Here is a 13,164-nt window from a genome sequence, read left to right as displayed (position 1 = left end):
CAAAACAAACAGTGCTCCCTCCCTTCCCTCCCCTCCCCCCCCTTCCCCCCCCCCCCCCCCGCCCAGATGCACACTTCTATTTGAATGCCAGATAAGCAAATATTTTTTAGGATAAGCCTGTCCTAAATATTACACGGGACATACTTATGCTAAAATGTATTCATGGTTTATCTGAAACTCAAATTTCGCTGGGCGTGCTGCGTTTCACCCAGCAACCTTACTCCCATCCACGGGGATTCTGGCACAACGATACGGGGCGATCACGAGAAAGGGCTTTGCCAGAGCACCTCAGAGGAGGGAGGGGGGAGAGGCTAAGAAGGGTCAGGCACAGCCTTCCCTGCACCCTGCGCTTAGGTGACAGCAGAGAGCAAGATGCGGCTGGGTGCCCTTCTCCTTGGCTAACAGTGACGGAGGCAGAATTTTCCTGCGCTCCCCTTTCTAACAGGTGCCACCTGACCACCACACCCCTTGGGCCAGGCCCTGAAGCAGCAGGAGGGCGGGGCACCCGCGGGAGCCAAGTCTTAGGAGACCAGGCTGGAAAAACAACTTTGTGGAAGGAGAGAGGCCCGTCCGAGCTTACCAACTGCACCCGCCCTGGCTGGGGGTGTAAACCCAGATCACGCACAGCCTGGATCCTCCCAGAGGGAGAGACTCGGGGCAACCCCGGGACTGTAATCACAGGGAGACGCACAAGACCACAGCCCATGGCGGGGGAGGCGCTCTGGGGCCTCGGGCAGGCACTTCCCCTCTCTGGCCCTCAGATGCCTCACCTGTAAAGCGGGGGTGGTGGGAACAAAGGAGACTTGTACGTACGTAACGCGCTTACACGTGCTCGGCGCGGTGGGAACCTTGCGTGCCACCATCCCACAGCTCCTCTTCCCTTCTGTGCCGAGGGACTGACCACATTCCTCAGAAACAGCGACGAAGCTGGAGTTGGAAGATCTGGGTTGTCTGCCTCAGGGGAGCTGCTGTCTAATGCTGTGTGACCCCGGGCAAGTCACTGTCCCTCTCTGGGCCTTCACAATCTCAGTGCCCGTGCTTCACGAATCTAGATGAATGCTACTGATTACGCACGTCTTCCCTTGGCGGGAACGGGGGTCCCCACTCTAGTCTACAGCTGTTGAGCTCCCCAGCGAGGCAGCCGCCAGTCGCACGCAGCTACTTAAGCGTAAATTAATTAAAACGAATAACTCAGCTCCTCAGTTACGGTAGTCAGGTTTCAAGTGCACGTGCATTGCTGGCGGCCCTGGTGTTGGACAGAGCACGCAGAGACCAGTCTCCTCACTGCACAGAGAGCTCCTGCTCAGTGCTGACCTACAGGGCACAAGGTGGAGAAAGAAAAGGGCGGAAGAGTGCGGTATTTATTAAGCATCTGGTGCGGCCCAGCCCAGCCCCACAGACACACGGACAGAAGGAGCCTTTTGTCAATGGCCGGGAGAGCTAAGGAAGGAGCCACCGCTTATGGAGGAACCATCCCGGCCCTTTCCCAAGAACAGGAAAAGGAAAGATCACTGTCCACCCTTCTGCCAATGCCGGGCAACTCCAGTGCCCTAGGACCTTGGTGACAAGGGCTGGCGCCAGAAATGCCGTGGACTGAGCAGAGCTCTTGGGCCAAGGAAGCCGGAAGTAAGTGCTGTCTGGGAGACAGCGGCTTTCCCGCCCCAGGGGAAGCTGCCCGTTACCAGGGGGGCTGCCCCTGGGTTGGAGGTGGGGCATACCCACTCAGAGGTGGCAAAGGGAACCAGGGCAGGCCTGCCCTTCTCTGTCTGGCATCAGACCTCTTGTCATCAAGAGCAGTGAGTGCCTGGTGTTTTCTGTTTTTTTTTTTTTTTTTAAAAAGCCACTTCTCAGCCTCCCCTGCAGCTAGGGTGGTCCATGTGACCCAGTCTGGGCAGCAAGACGTAAGAGAAACCCCCTGAGGAGGACTGTCCTCTAAGAAAGAAGGGACTCTGGGGTGAGACTCTTGATTTCGGCGCAGGTCACGATCTCACGGTTCACGAGTTCGAGCCCCGCACTGGTCTCCACGCTGACAGTATAGAGCCCGCTTGGGATTCCCTCTCTCTCGCTTTCTCTCTGCCCCTCCCTGCTTGCTTGCTCTCTCTCTTTCTCTCTCTCAAAACTAAATTAACTTAAAAAAAAGAAAAAAACGCCGTGCCCCTTCTCTGCCTTCTTGTCTGGAAAGTGGATTCGTAGCTGGAGCTGCAGCAGCTACCTTGTAACAAGGAGGCAGTGGGCATAGGGCCAAGAACACACCAAGAGAGGAGAAGAGACGATGGGGCCTGGACAGCGCAGCTCAGCCCTGCCCCCGCATCAGGACCTGGAACAGCACCAGCGAGGCAGGGCTGCCTGGGGCGGGAGAGCCTCTGATTTCCCAGCTGACTTACCACCAGAGCCAAGCCAGGCTACAGCTGAGTCTGAGTTCAGGCCGCTGCTAAGGGCCCCTCAGCTGTGCCCGTGGGCAGCTCAGGTGTGGCGCGCAGGGAGTGCGGGCGGGGTGGGCGGGCTGTGGCGGAATCCACACAGTGCAGGAGGGAGGTGGCAGCTCCTGGCCCTGGGGACGAGCCCCCAGTTGCGAGAAGCCTCTTCCAGGCTTAGCTTTTGTGAGCTCAGAGGGGCAGGGGCAGGGGCAGGGGCAGGAGAGGAAGGAGAGAAGAAAGCGGGTTACTTTCTGTGACTGGAGGGCGCACCCAAGAACCGCCTGAACGGGGCCGTGGGGGACCAAGCACCAGTAAGTTCTCCGGGTGAGCTGCACGTTTACAAGCCCAGCCTTCCCAAGTCAAAGGTCTAAATAGCAATATTATAATTACCGCGCATCCCAACAACAACGGTTCCTTTCCTAACACTCCTCGTGCACACACGACGCGCTCCAGGCTCTGTGGTGAGTACTTAACGTGCCCTAACTCGTTTATTCCTCACGGTACCTGGTGACGTAGGTCCTATCGTCATCACCCCATTTTACAGATGGGGAAGTTGAGGCCCAGGAGTCAGGTGATCTGGCCAGCGTCACACAGAGCAAAGAGCAGAGCCAAACTGGGCGGTTTAGCTCCAGCCCGCACTGTATTATCTTGCAGGGCACGGTGGCAAAATCTGTGGGTGACCGAGAGGAAGCCCAGGGCCCAAGCAAACTCTCCTTGGTGGATGACAGTGGAGGCAGCTGCGCCCCCCAGCAGGCTATGAGCTTGTTTTCATTTCCCACAGTGCACTGGGCTACAGTGACCCAGCCGCTCCGCCCACAGTGCTCCTGGCCCTGGGTCCCCATACGGCTCCTGGAGAAAGACGTGCACATGGAACTCGCCTGGCCGTTTCCACAAAGTCAGGGGCTCCGCTCTGCTCGCACCCGACATCCAGCGCCTGGTCCAGTGCTGGGCTCTCGGCAGAAAGGCGCTGGGTGCAGCGTCGAGGCAGAGGTGGGAGGGGCAGGTCTGGGGACAGCCAGCCCGGGCTCAGTCCCGGCTTCCCCACTGCCAAGCTGATTGACCTCTGAATAAGCGACTTCCGAGCCTATCTGAAAATGGAGCCAAGACCAGTCTCCCAGGCCTGTGGTAAACATTAAACAAAGCAATCATCTAAGGGGAAACATTCTGGAAGGTTCTAACGGGTCACGTGTAGCTCATCACGATCATTATTCTAGAAGAGGGCAAACTTCCCTGATATCCCGAAGGAAGGCCTTGGCCTGAGCAACTGCAGAGCCCTGACCCGTGAGTCTCCCATCCCGAGAGGGTGGATTACGAGGCAGAGAAGGCCAAGTCCGGGGTCTGGGGGCCGGGGGAGGCAGGAGAGGGCAGGGGCTCTGGGCGGAGGCCAGGCTGTGCAAATGAGTCCAGCCTGGAAGCGGCCCTCCCTGGGGGCCCCTGGGTGGACACCCTGACAAGCAGCCAAGCGCGTGCCTGTCCAAACCCGCCAACCTCCAACGGTCCACTTAACAACTGTGTAACTTAACAGGTGTTACACGCTGTACGTAGATCCTACCCCGGGCAAAAGAAAATCCAAATACGGCAGTAACGTAGTTTAGACTTTCCACCAAATGCTCAGTTTTATGTTCCCTCCCCCTTCTCCCCAAATCTGGGTACAGAGCCCGCCAGTCCCGTGCCCTCCAGCAGGCCTCGGCGGAGGGGGGCTGACGTCCAACCCCCGCCAATCCAGAAGGTTCTGCGGCGAACCTCTATTCCCTGACGTGAGGCCTGCGTCCCAGGAGACACTGGGGGGTGCACTTGAGCTACACACGCCCTACGGGAGAAGCCAAATGCCTAGGGAACGGCCCCATGCTGCCCCTGGCCAGGCGGAGGTCCCTTCCAGGTGACACACGACGTATGGCAGCACACCGCGGGTCCCCTCCGGCCCAGGCCCCCTTGCTCACACAGACAACGGCCGACCGAGCGGCCAGTCTGAGTGCTGGCTGGCAGGCCGGGTGCCAGGCTTCGCCTCACCGGTGCCTCACTCGTGGCGCCCCGCGCAGGGCGGTGGTGACCGCGCTGGAGCATCAGAGACACTGGGGGTGCTTGGGGTCAAGCCCAGGTCAGTGGTTCTGAAGCCACTTGCCACGGACTTGCCCAGCGGTGCCTGTAAGTGCTTAAGCCCTTCTACTCGGTGTTTATTTTTTTTAATGTTTATTTATCTTTGAGAGAGAGACAGAGACCGAGCACAAGCAGGGGGCGGGGCAGAGAGAGAGGGGGAGACACAGAACCCGAAGCAGGCTCCGGGCTCCGAGCCATCCGCACAGAGCCCAACGCGGGGCTCGAACCCACGAACTGCGAGATCGTGACCTGAGCCGAAGTCAGACGCTCAACCGACTGAGCCACCCAGGCGCCCTATTTTCTAAAATTTTTAAAAGTGTTTATTCATTTTTGAGAGAGAGAGAGTGGGGAGAGGGGCAGACACACACACACACACACACACACACACACACACACACACACAGAATCTGAAGCAGGTTTCAGGTTGTCAGTACAGAGCCCGACGCGGGCCTCGAACTCACAAACCGCAAGATCACGACCTGAGCTGAAGTCGGACGCTTAACCGACTGAGCCACCCAGGCGCCCCCTCTTTCTGCTCTTGCTGTTATGGTTGGGCTTGTTCTATAAACTAGCAACAGGATTGTCCTCAGAAGGCAGAAACATGAAGACTGAGGTATAAGGATCCTTACCGGCAAATCACTGAGAGACGGGGCGGGGGCGGGGGCGGGGCGGGGGGGAAGTACCCGGCAAGGAAGAGGTGTGTTCAACGTGCTGTGAAATATGAGAAAAAGATGGAGGCTGTATCACCTGGGTGCCTGAGGCGCCCACCCCCTCCCCACCTGTAGGAAGGACCCTCTCAGGCCTGGGAGCCGCCCGGGGCTGTTCTTGAAGTCCCTGTTCTTGAACGCACTCAGGAGCATCATCTCATCGTGGTGATAACCTCTCTGAGCTGCTCATGCCCTCCAGAAGGGTTCTCATTCTCAATCCACACCATGACCCTGGGGATATACCCATTTTACAGAAATAGGCACAGGGAACATGCAGGTAAACCCAGGGGGTCTGGCTACAGAACCTCTGCCTGCCCGTCTTCTGGGGGCACACCTGCCAGACTGCAAGCTGCCCCCCAAGGAAGGCACAAACCTTGTGCTTCCTCGCAGGGCCTGCTGTTGTGCCCCCGGCCCTCAAATCCTCTTGCACAGTCACCACTGTTTGCAACCTTTCCCCATCTGAAAGGCCCAAGGTCACAGAACCTCTGCCTCTTGGTTAAGCTGACTGACCCAGCTTCCGAGTGGGGCTGGGAGCCCTGGATTTGGACAGCCCCGGGGCAGCAGGGGTGGCACTGACAGCAGCAGCAAAGTGGCCCCTGGTGCCAGACGTGGCCCCAAAGCTCTGTAAGCAACCGGGGTGCCACAGGGAAATGCAGCCAGGTTGGTCTTGGACGGAACGATCTGCCTTTGGAGAGAGCGGTCTTGGGAGAGCAGTAGCCTGGGAAGAGCAGCCTCAGGGACATGCCTCCGAGGGCCACCGGGGACCTCTAGGGCTGGTAAAGCAAGCCTTAGCGTTGGTTGGTTGGCCTGGTTGGCCCCTTCAGGGCCAGCTCAGGCTCCCCTCTTGCCTTGTCCCTGCGTTAGGAGGTGTAAACAGCCCTCCTGGACCACTTCTGTCCCCGTTCATCATACAGACTCTCCTGTCCCTCCCTCGGTCCCCCCTGCTCGTGGAGACAGACCCGCTAGGCCAGAAACAGACCAAGCGGAAGGCAGGGGAGAGCTGGGACTATGGTCTGCTGGAGATTTCTGTGTTCTCTGGGCCTTTGTCATGTGATCCCGACACCTGAAGCCTTGGGGGTACGGCATTCGCCAAATACGAGGAGATTCTCAGATATCGCCCGGCCACTCACTTCCCAACAGTATCATGCCCCAGGCCGCTCCCAGGCCTGAGAGAGCCACCTGGTAATCCTTACTACATGGGGGGGGGGGGGGGGGGGGGGCGGGCGCCGCAGGCACCCAGGTGATACTGCTTTCGTCTTTTTCTCCTATTTCACAGTGATTGTTTTTATCCTTCAGGTGGTTTAATCCTTCCTGTAGAGGCTGCTCAGTGCACCTGCCAGCCCATAAACACGCCGTTTAGCCAGACTCTGCTCGGGCCCCTGACTGCCAGGCTAACCCCCCCTGCGTGGTCTTGTTGCCCACGGGCCTGTCGTTCCCACCCCGGAGATTCAATTCTCTCCAGGGACAGGGGTCTGCAGCCTCTTGTCCCCCCTCCTCAAGCACTGACTCAGCAATGGTGCGTGCCGGGCATCGGTGAGGGAGACCAGGTCCCTGCCCTGGAAGATCGACAGTCACAGGCTCAAAAGCAGAGACACCCTGGGGGTGTGGAGGAATCACACACCTCCAGCACACAGGTTGCCTACTTCTCAGGCAGAGCTAAGCCCGAGGATCAGGGCCGCAGAATGTGTTCCCTGCGGGCCGCTTGGCCTGATCCCTGTCCTACCCCGCGTGAGGTCCTCGCCTCCTGTGTCCGTTGCAACACAAGCCCAGAAAGGACATCCTCGGTGGCCTTTCTCGGCCCATGGCTTAATGCTGCCATTGCACTGACAGCCGGTAGGAAGCCTGGGGTCCTCCGGGATCCGCAAAGATCACTCAGCAAGTTATTCTAGCTCCAGGAGGGATGTGAGCCTCCAAAGGCGCCATCTGGCCGGGAGTGGGAAAGGCAGGCATTCTCCTGTCACCTGGGTGGCCAAGTCCCCGAGGGGCCGTGGCAGCCACGACTGCGCAGTCCCAAAGCCCGGTGCCCGGGTCTCCTTGGCGGCTTTTAGGAGCCTGCTGCTATCTGCTTGCCGGGCAGGTATCTGCCTGTGGGGCAGGAGGGGTGGGAGAAGAGCGAGCCAGCCTCTCCTCTGCGCTCGCACACCGCCTGCTCCAGCCCTCGCTGAACGCCATTTTCCGCTGGGGATCAGAAGCAGCTGAGCTGGGGCCCCCAGTCAGTCCACTGCCTCGGGTGGGCTGACGGCGGCTGCCCGGGATACCCTCTGGGTACAAGGAAGAATCTGAGCACGCTTGCCACGCTGAGCCACAAAGCTACCACTTCTTCTGGAACACGGGCTCCTGCCGCCGTTTCCAAGCTCATTCTCCCCTCCTGGATTGGGCCGCAGGCATTTCCGTCCCGCTAATATAACATAACTGACCATCCCTCCCCCCCACCCACCCCCCATCTTTTTGACACCGCTCTTCGATTTCCCTTTGCAGAGCCAGCCTGTGGCTCAGGGGTGCCAATGTGGCCCAGTCTGGCCAATCAGAGCACCGAATCACTCCGGCCACTGTGATTGGCTCAGGGTGGGGGCACGTGACCCAAGCCACTCCACTCAAAGCCGGCGTCTGGACCTCGCGTCCCTCTGCTTTGGCCGGCATCAGGATGGGGCCTGGCGATGGTGGCAGCCGCGGGGCCACCGAGAGGGGAGCGCCAACAAGACACAGACTGGGTTCAGATAATATCCGTGTCCTAGATCACACCACACGCGAAGCCGGGATACACCCCCTGGACGTGAGCAAACACATTCTTAAGCCGGTTCCAATTGTGCTTTTCTAGCTCTTGTAACTGGAAAAAGAATTCTGATAAACTGCTTTTGTCAGAGATCGCTTTCTGGGCACTCAGCGTCCCCACAAACTTAAAGGCCACCCGCTATATGCTAAGCGCTCCAAGCTATCACTCTCTTTCAGGACCCGGAGGGGCAATTCACCGCACAAAACCAGTGAGCACCTACCCCCATGGGTATTTCAAGCCTAGCTTACCTTTGCAGGCAACAGTCCCTCTGGCTTGAACCCTGGAAGGCACACGTTTTTCAAGTTCTGCCTCAAGGCCGTTTCCAGACCTTCCTGCCCCAATCAGCCCTTCTCCTTTTTTCTCACCTGGGGGGGGGGGGGGGGGCGTGAGCACCAACCGCACAGCCGCTGGGTCTCCTTCCTTCGCCTGCAGGTTCCAGCTCCCGCTCGCATGCTGACTATGTGCCTGCCACTGGGCCTCAGCCCACCAAATTCTCCCGCCAAGCCTGTGGGAGCGGTGCTGGTGTGCTCCCCTTTGGCACAGGCAGAGCCAGAGGCCGGGACAGGTGAGCTGGCTCGTTCAAGGTCATAGAGCTGACTCAGGTCACACAGCTGGATCCCAACTCCGAAGTCTGTCTGACTGCAAAGCTCGTGGTCTTGACTGCTGGACTAGGCTCCCAGCCCTAAATACCATGCTGTGCATATTTCTTGAGCTAAATGCCAGATCAAAGAGCCTGACAAACAAGCACAGAGAAGGAATTGTGCCTTTCTTTGAACTTTGGTGAAAAATGTCTAGGTCCCCCATCCTTGGCTCTTGAAACGAGCTTCATTCCTCCCCAAGGCCCGGCTCCTAAAGGCGTGTATCCAGGAGAGGACAGTGACCACCGGGTTGCATGGCCTGTTTCTCTCTCCCCCCACCCCGTGTGACTCTCCCCTCACACCCCTCCTCCCTCTTCACCACCCCCCAGGGAAAAAAAAAATTACCAGGGGCACCTGGGTGGCTCAGTGGGTTAAGCATCCGACTTCGGTTCAGGTCATGATCTCATAGTTCGTGGGTTCGAGCCCCACATCAGGCTCTGTGCTGATGGCTCGGAGCCCGGAGCCTGCTTCCGATTCTGTGTCTCCCTCTCTCTCTCCGCCCCTCCCCCGCTCATGCTCTGTCTCTTTCTCTCTCTCAAAAATAAATAAACATTTAAAAAAAAATTACCAAAACGTGAAAGGCAAAAATAGAGGAGAGGGTGTGATATGGGTTACACCCACCAACGCACGACACAGCCCATCCAAGCAGCGAGCACAAAGCTCATTGCAAACTGGGAGGAACCAGCTTGACTGAGGAGGCCTTGCCCCTCCGGGGGACAGCCCAGCTCTTGCTTTCTTTCCCACCCGAGTCTGAGTCAGCAGCCAACACCTGCCTCGCAGCTTCCTTCTCCGCCCATTACCATTATGCACAGGGTGGATAGAAGCTGCCTGAGACACTGGTCAGAGAGCAGACCTGGTTCCCCCGGCCAAAGACTGGGGGAAGAAAAAACATTTCTAGCCCCATTTCATACGCAAACTGAGGCCCAGAAGAAGGTGTCTGGAATCCACGACCTTGACTGCTAGGCCACTGGCTGCCATGACCTGGAAGCCAAACGGGAAACGTGCTTTGGCTGGAACACTGCGCTCAGCCAGTCTCAGACATTGACTCAGGGGTTAAATGCATCGAAATGTGTAAGGCACGCCGGAGGCCCCCGCAGATGTAAACAATTATGCAGAGACGAGAAGTGGGCGACCAGGCCCGGCCGACGGCTCTCCTAAATGTCGCCACCACAAGAGCATAGAGGGCCAGAAATCCCGGCATCTTCAGATCCCTACCGCAAACAGATCCGGGCATTCAGAAGAATTTAAACCAAGTCCAGGGGCGCCTGGGTGGCTCACTCGGTTAAGTGCCGGACTTCGGCTCAGGTCATGATCTCACGGTTCTTGGGTTCGAGAGCCCCCTGTGTCGGGCTCTGTGCTGACAGTTCGGAGGCTGGAACCTGCTTCGGATTCTGTGTCTCCCTCCCTCCCTCCCTTCCTCCCTCCCTCTCTCTCTGCCCCTCCCTTGCTCGTGCTCTGTCTCTCTCTCTCTCTCAAAAATAAACCTTTTTTAAAAATTAAAAAAAAAAAAATTTAAACCAACTCCAGACTGTGGCCCGAAGACGGCAAGCCTAGAGGACTCCCTGTCTCAAGGTGGCTCCAGAAGGCGAACGAAGATGGGCGTTTCCTGCTATGGCATGACCTCTGCGTCCCTCCACGTCCTCGCCCACAAAATGTTGGCCACGAAGGTTAGGAGGTGCTCGATCAAATCCTGGCTCTGCCCCTTCAGAAGCTGTTTGACCTGCAGGTCACTTCTCTGTCCTCATGTGGGGAACGGAGATAATGACAGTGTCCATCGCCTAGGGCTGCCGTGACGTGCTAGGAGTAATGGATCAAATGTCGCAGGAAGGTGCCCGGCACCCCGCAAGCCCTCAGCAACGCTGGCAGGCCGCTCTGATGCCATCACAGAGGACGGCTGGCCCCGTGGGGTGGGGGTTAAAGGAAGAAGCCAACTTGGGCCCCGGCCGCCCGGGCCCTCGAGGCCCATCCCTTGGTGGGAGGTGCTGGAGGCCACGGAAGCTTGGAGCACAGCAGGGCAGCACCGTGTAACTCACTCCTGATTATCCTCCAGCCCAACCGAGCAGCTGCTCCAGGAAGAAATAAAATATGCTTCGCATACTTTAAATGTTTCACTTATGAAAACTGGGAGGGCGGCCTTTCTAAACCGTTTAGCAATAAAGTCAGTAACAAGCACTGTTTGAGGCTCTCACGCTGGAGCCCCTGGAGCCCGGGGTCGAGGAGGGCGGGCCGGCTGGCCGCCAGTGTGGAGCCCGCTGGGGCTTCCAGAAGGCGCCATCTGGGATTTTTCAGAGGGGCACTGGGATCACATCCTGGTGTCCTAATGTGAAATCGGATCCTCCCTCTGGAAGCCAAGTCCCCCTCCTCCCCCAGCAAGCACAAGCTTAGGGGCAGAGGGGAGGGCCCTTCCGGCCTGGGATGGTTTCCCACACTCCAAGGGCGCCGGGGTCTCCAGCCAATCGAGTTAATTGAAAAATTACCTCGGGCTGAGAAAGAGCAGGCCTACGCCACAGGGGGCTGGTTCACAGGAGGCCCTACTCGGACCTCAAGGACCTGCAGCTCGAAGGCCAGGCGCCGTGCTCAGCACCCCAAGGACAGGGGGAGCTCTGCACGCCGGGCACACGTCCCGTGCAACCTCCCAGCAACCCCAGAGGGTGGGAGGATGCCCGCTTTCCAGGTGACGAAGGGCCTGCCCCAGGGCCCACACCTCAAAGCCGTGGGCCCCGGTCACTGCATTGCCTGGCTCCCCCTGCAATACGTCTTCCCAGGATTCCATTCTTTGATGTGCCACGGGGACACCCCCCCCTCCCCCCAGTCCTGACAAACATAACTCCAAAGCAAGCACAGAACGGACAGCGGCTAGCGAGGCCAGCGGAGGCCTTCTGCCTAGCCCGGAACAAAATGGCGTCTTCACACGAAGGAGGCTATGTGCTTTGGCCTGATACTGCTAAGCTGAATATAGCACTTTTAACTTCTTCCAAGTGCTCTCACTTCTGTTATGTGTCTCATCCTAATCCCCTGGGAAGATGACAGTGGTAGGTTTTATTGTGCTTCGCAAGGGCAGTCAGCCCAAGGCCCGAGGATTAGCCCCTCGGCCCGAGGATTAGCCCCTCGGCCCGAGGATGAGCTCCTCAACCAGTTCACCCAGGGAGCCTGGGGTGCGTGAGGCCTGGGCCCAGCTCCTGCCTCCCTTAGACCTTCCCCAGCCCCCTCCCTCCCTACCCGTGCGGACTCCCGGGTGCAACCTTGCCTCTCTGGGCTGCTGCACGCACTCCTGTCCTCCCAGCCTCCCCCCAAAGCCTCGCTGTTTGAAGGGCTGGGGGTACCCACAATCCCAGAGTGGTCCAGCCTGTCTCCAGAGGCCTTCGCGGTAATGGATTCCTGCATTTCACGGTGGGGCACCAACCGGGGCCCCCACAACCATGTCCTTCCTCCCATCAGGCTACAACCTCCACGACTAAAACTGAACAAAACGGATTAGAAAAACACCCTTAATTTCGCTTGGAGAGTTTGAGCAGTGTGGTCTATGCACCAAACATATAATCAAGACAGAAAAATGTGGGGTATTTGGGGGGGGAGGGCAACCTCAAGTCCCTAATGAGTTACTGCCATGCCTGTGAACAGAACTTCTTCCCCCACAGGAAAACTCGACCCTAACACAGGACCTGCCTGTCTGCCTTTTGGTTCTGACAGATACTTGCTGGGCACCTCGACCGACGAGCAGCATGGTCTACGTGGCTAGGAACATCGTGGTGGCGAGGCAGTCTGGGTCTGGGTCCCAGCCACTCCATAACCTCCCTGTGCCCAGTTCCCACATCTGTCAAATGGGGCAATCACAGTCCCTATCTTATAGGGTGGCTCTGGGAATTAAAAGAGTGGCTGTCCCTGTACAGGGACTATACACAGAGGGACGGGACGCGGCACAGGCCAGACGGCCACATTCCTGCCAGTGCTTTTTGCTCCCTCCCCCTTCTGGGGGCCACTGCCTTCCGGTTCGGAGACCAGCCCCCGCCTGGCCGCCTGGTCTGGGTCCCCGGGGGGCTTCTCCTGAGAACTCCTGACCCGGACCCCCCAGCAGAACATTCTCTGCTGAGAGGTCTCCAGAGTGGGGCTCCCGGCTGCCCAGCTGAGTGGCCCACGTGATCCTAATCCAGAGGCCCGGGCACAAGAAACCCCCTCTTGTTTGCTGCCCACCACCCTCACTCTCTCCAGTTTATGAACTGAAAAGGAAAGAGATGCAACTCGAACTCCTGCTTTGAGCTGCCACCAGCTTGTCACCAAACGTCCCCCCCCCCCCCCCCCCCCCCGTCCGCCTGGCCCACTCCACCAACGTCTCGCAAAGGTCAAACGCTGATTCCATTCTGCACGCTGTCTCTCGGGAGAGCAGAGGAGAAAACTATTCGAAAAATGTAAATTGAAAAAAAAAAAAACCCCATGGCTCTCCACCCCCCACCTCCCCCATACACTCGCACACGCGCTCACGCACGCATGCACGGCACATACCCGCTTCGATGGAACACGTGACCGAGTCCCAG

At 58.4% G+C, this 13,164-nt stretch overlaps 1 protein-coding gene across 7 annotated transcripts in view; it reads right to left on the bottom strand.

Moving 5' to 3' along the window:
- The window catches only part of KAZN (kazrin, periplakin interacting protein), a 1,132,657-nt gene that overhangs the window by 135,836 nt on the left and 983,657 nt on the right, over positions 1 to 13,164 (bottom strand). Inside the window, exon 1 of one of the 7 annotated variants that reach the window (XM_086715738.1) lies at positions 9,848 to 9,868. The exons of the other annotated variants lie outside the window; for them this stretch is intronic. Within the exon in view, the coding sequence (XP_086571864.1) occupies positions 9,848 to 9,866 (19 nt within the window). The 5' untranslated portion in view covers positions 9,867 to 9,868. Of the gene's footprint in view, positions 1 to 9,847; positions 9,869 to 13,164 lie in introns of those variants that run through there. 7 annotated transcript variants of the gene reach the window in all.

This window comes from Puma concolor, chromosome C1, assembly GCF_028749965.1.
Source record: "Puma concolor isolate L17-30 chromosome C1, mPumCon1.1.hap2, whole genome shotgun sequence".
Taxonomy (NCBI): Eukaryota; Metazoa; Chordata; class Mammalia; order Carnivora; family Felidae; genus Puma; species Puma concolor.
The sequence above is the reverse complement of the archived record's forward strand: the minus strand, read 5'-3'. Positions and strand labels throughout refer to the sequence as shown.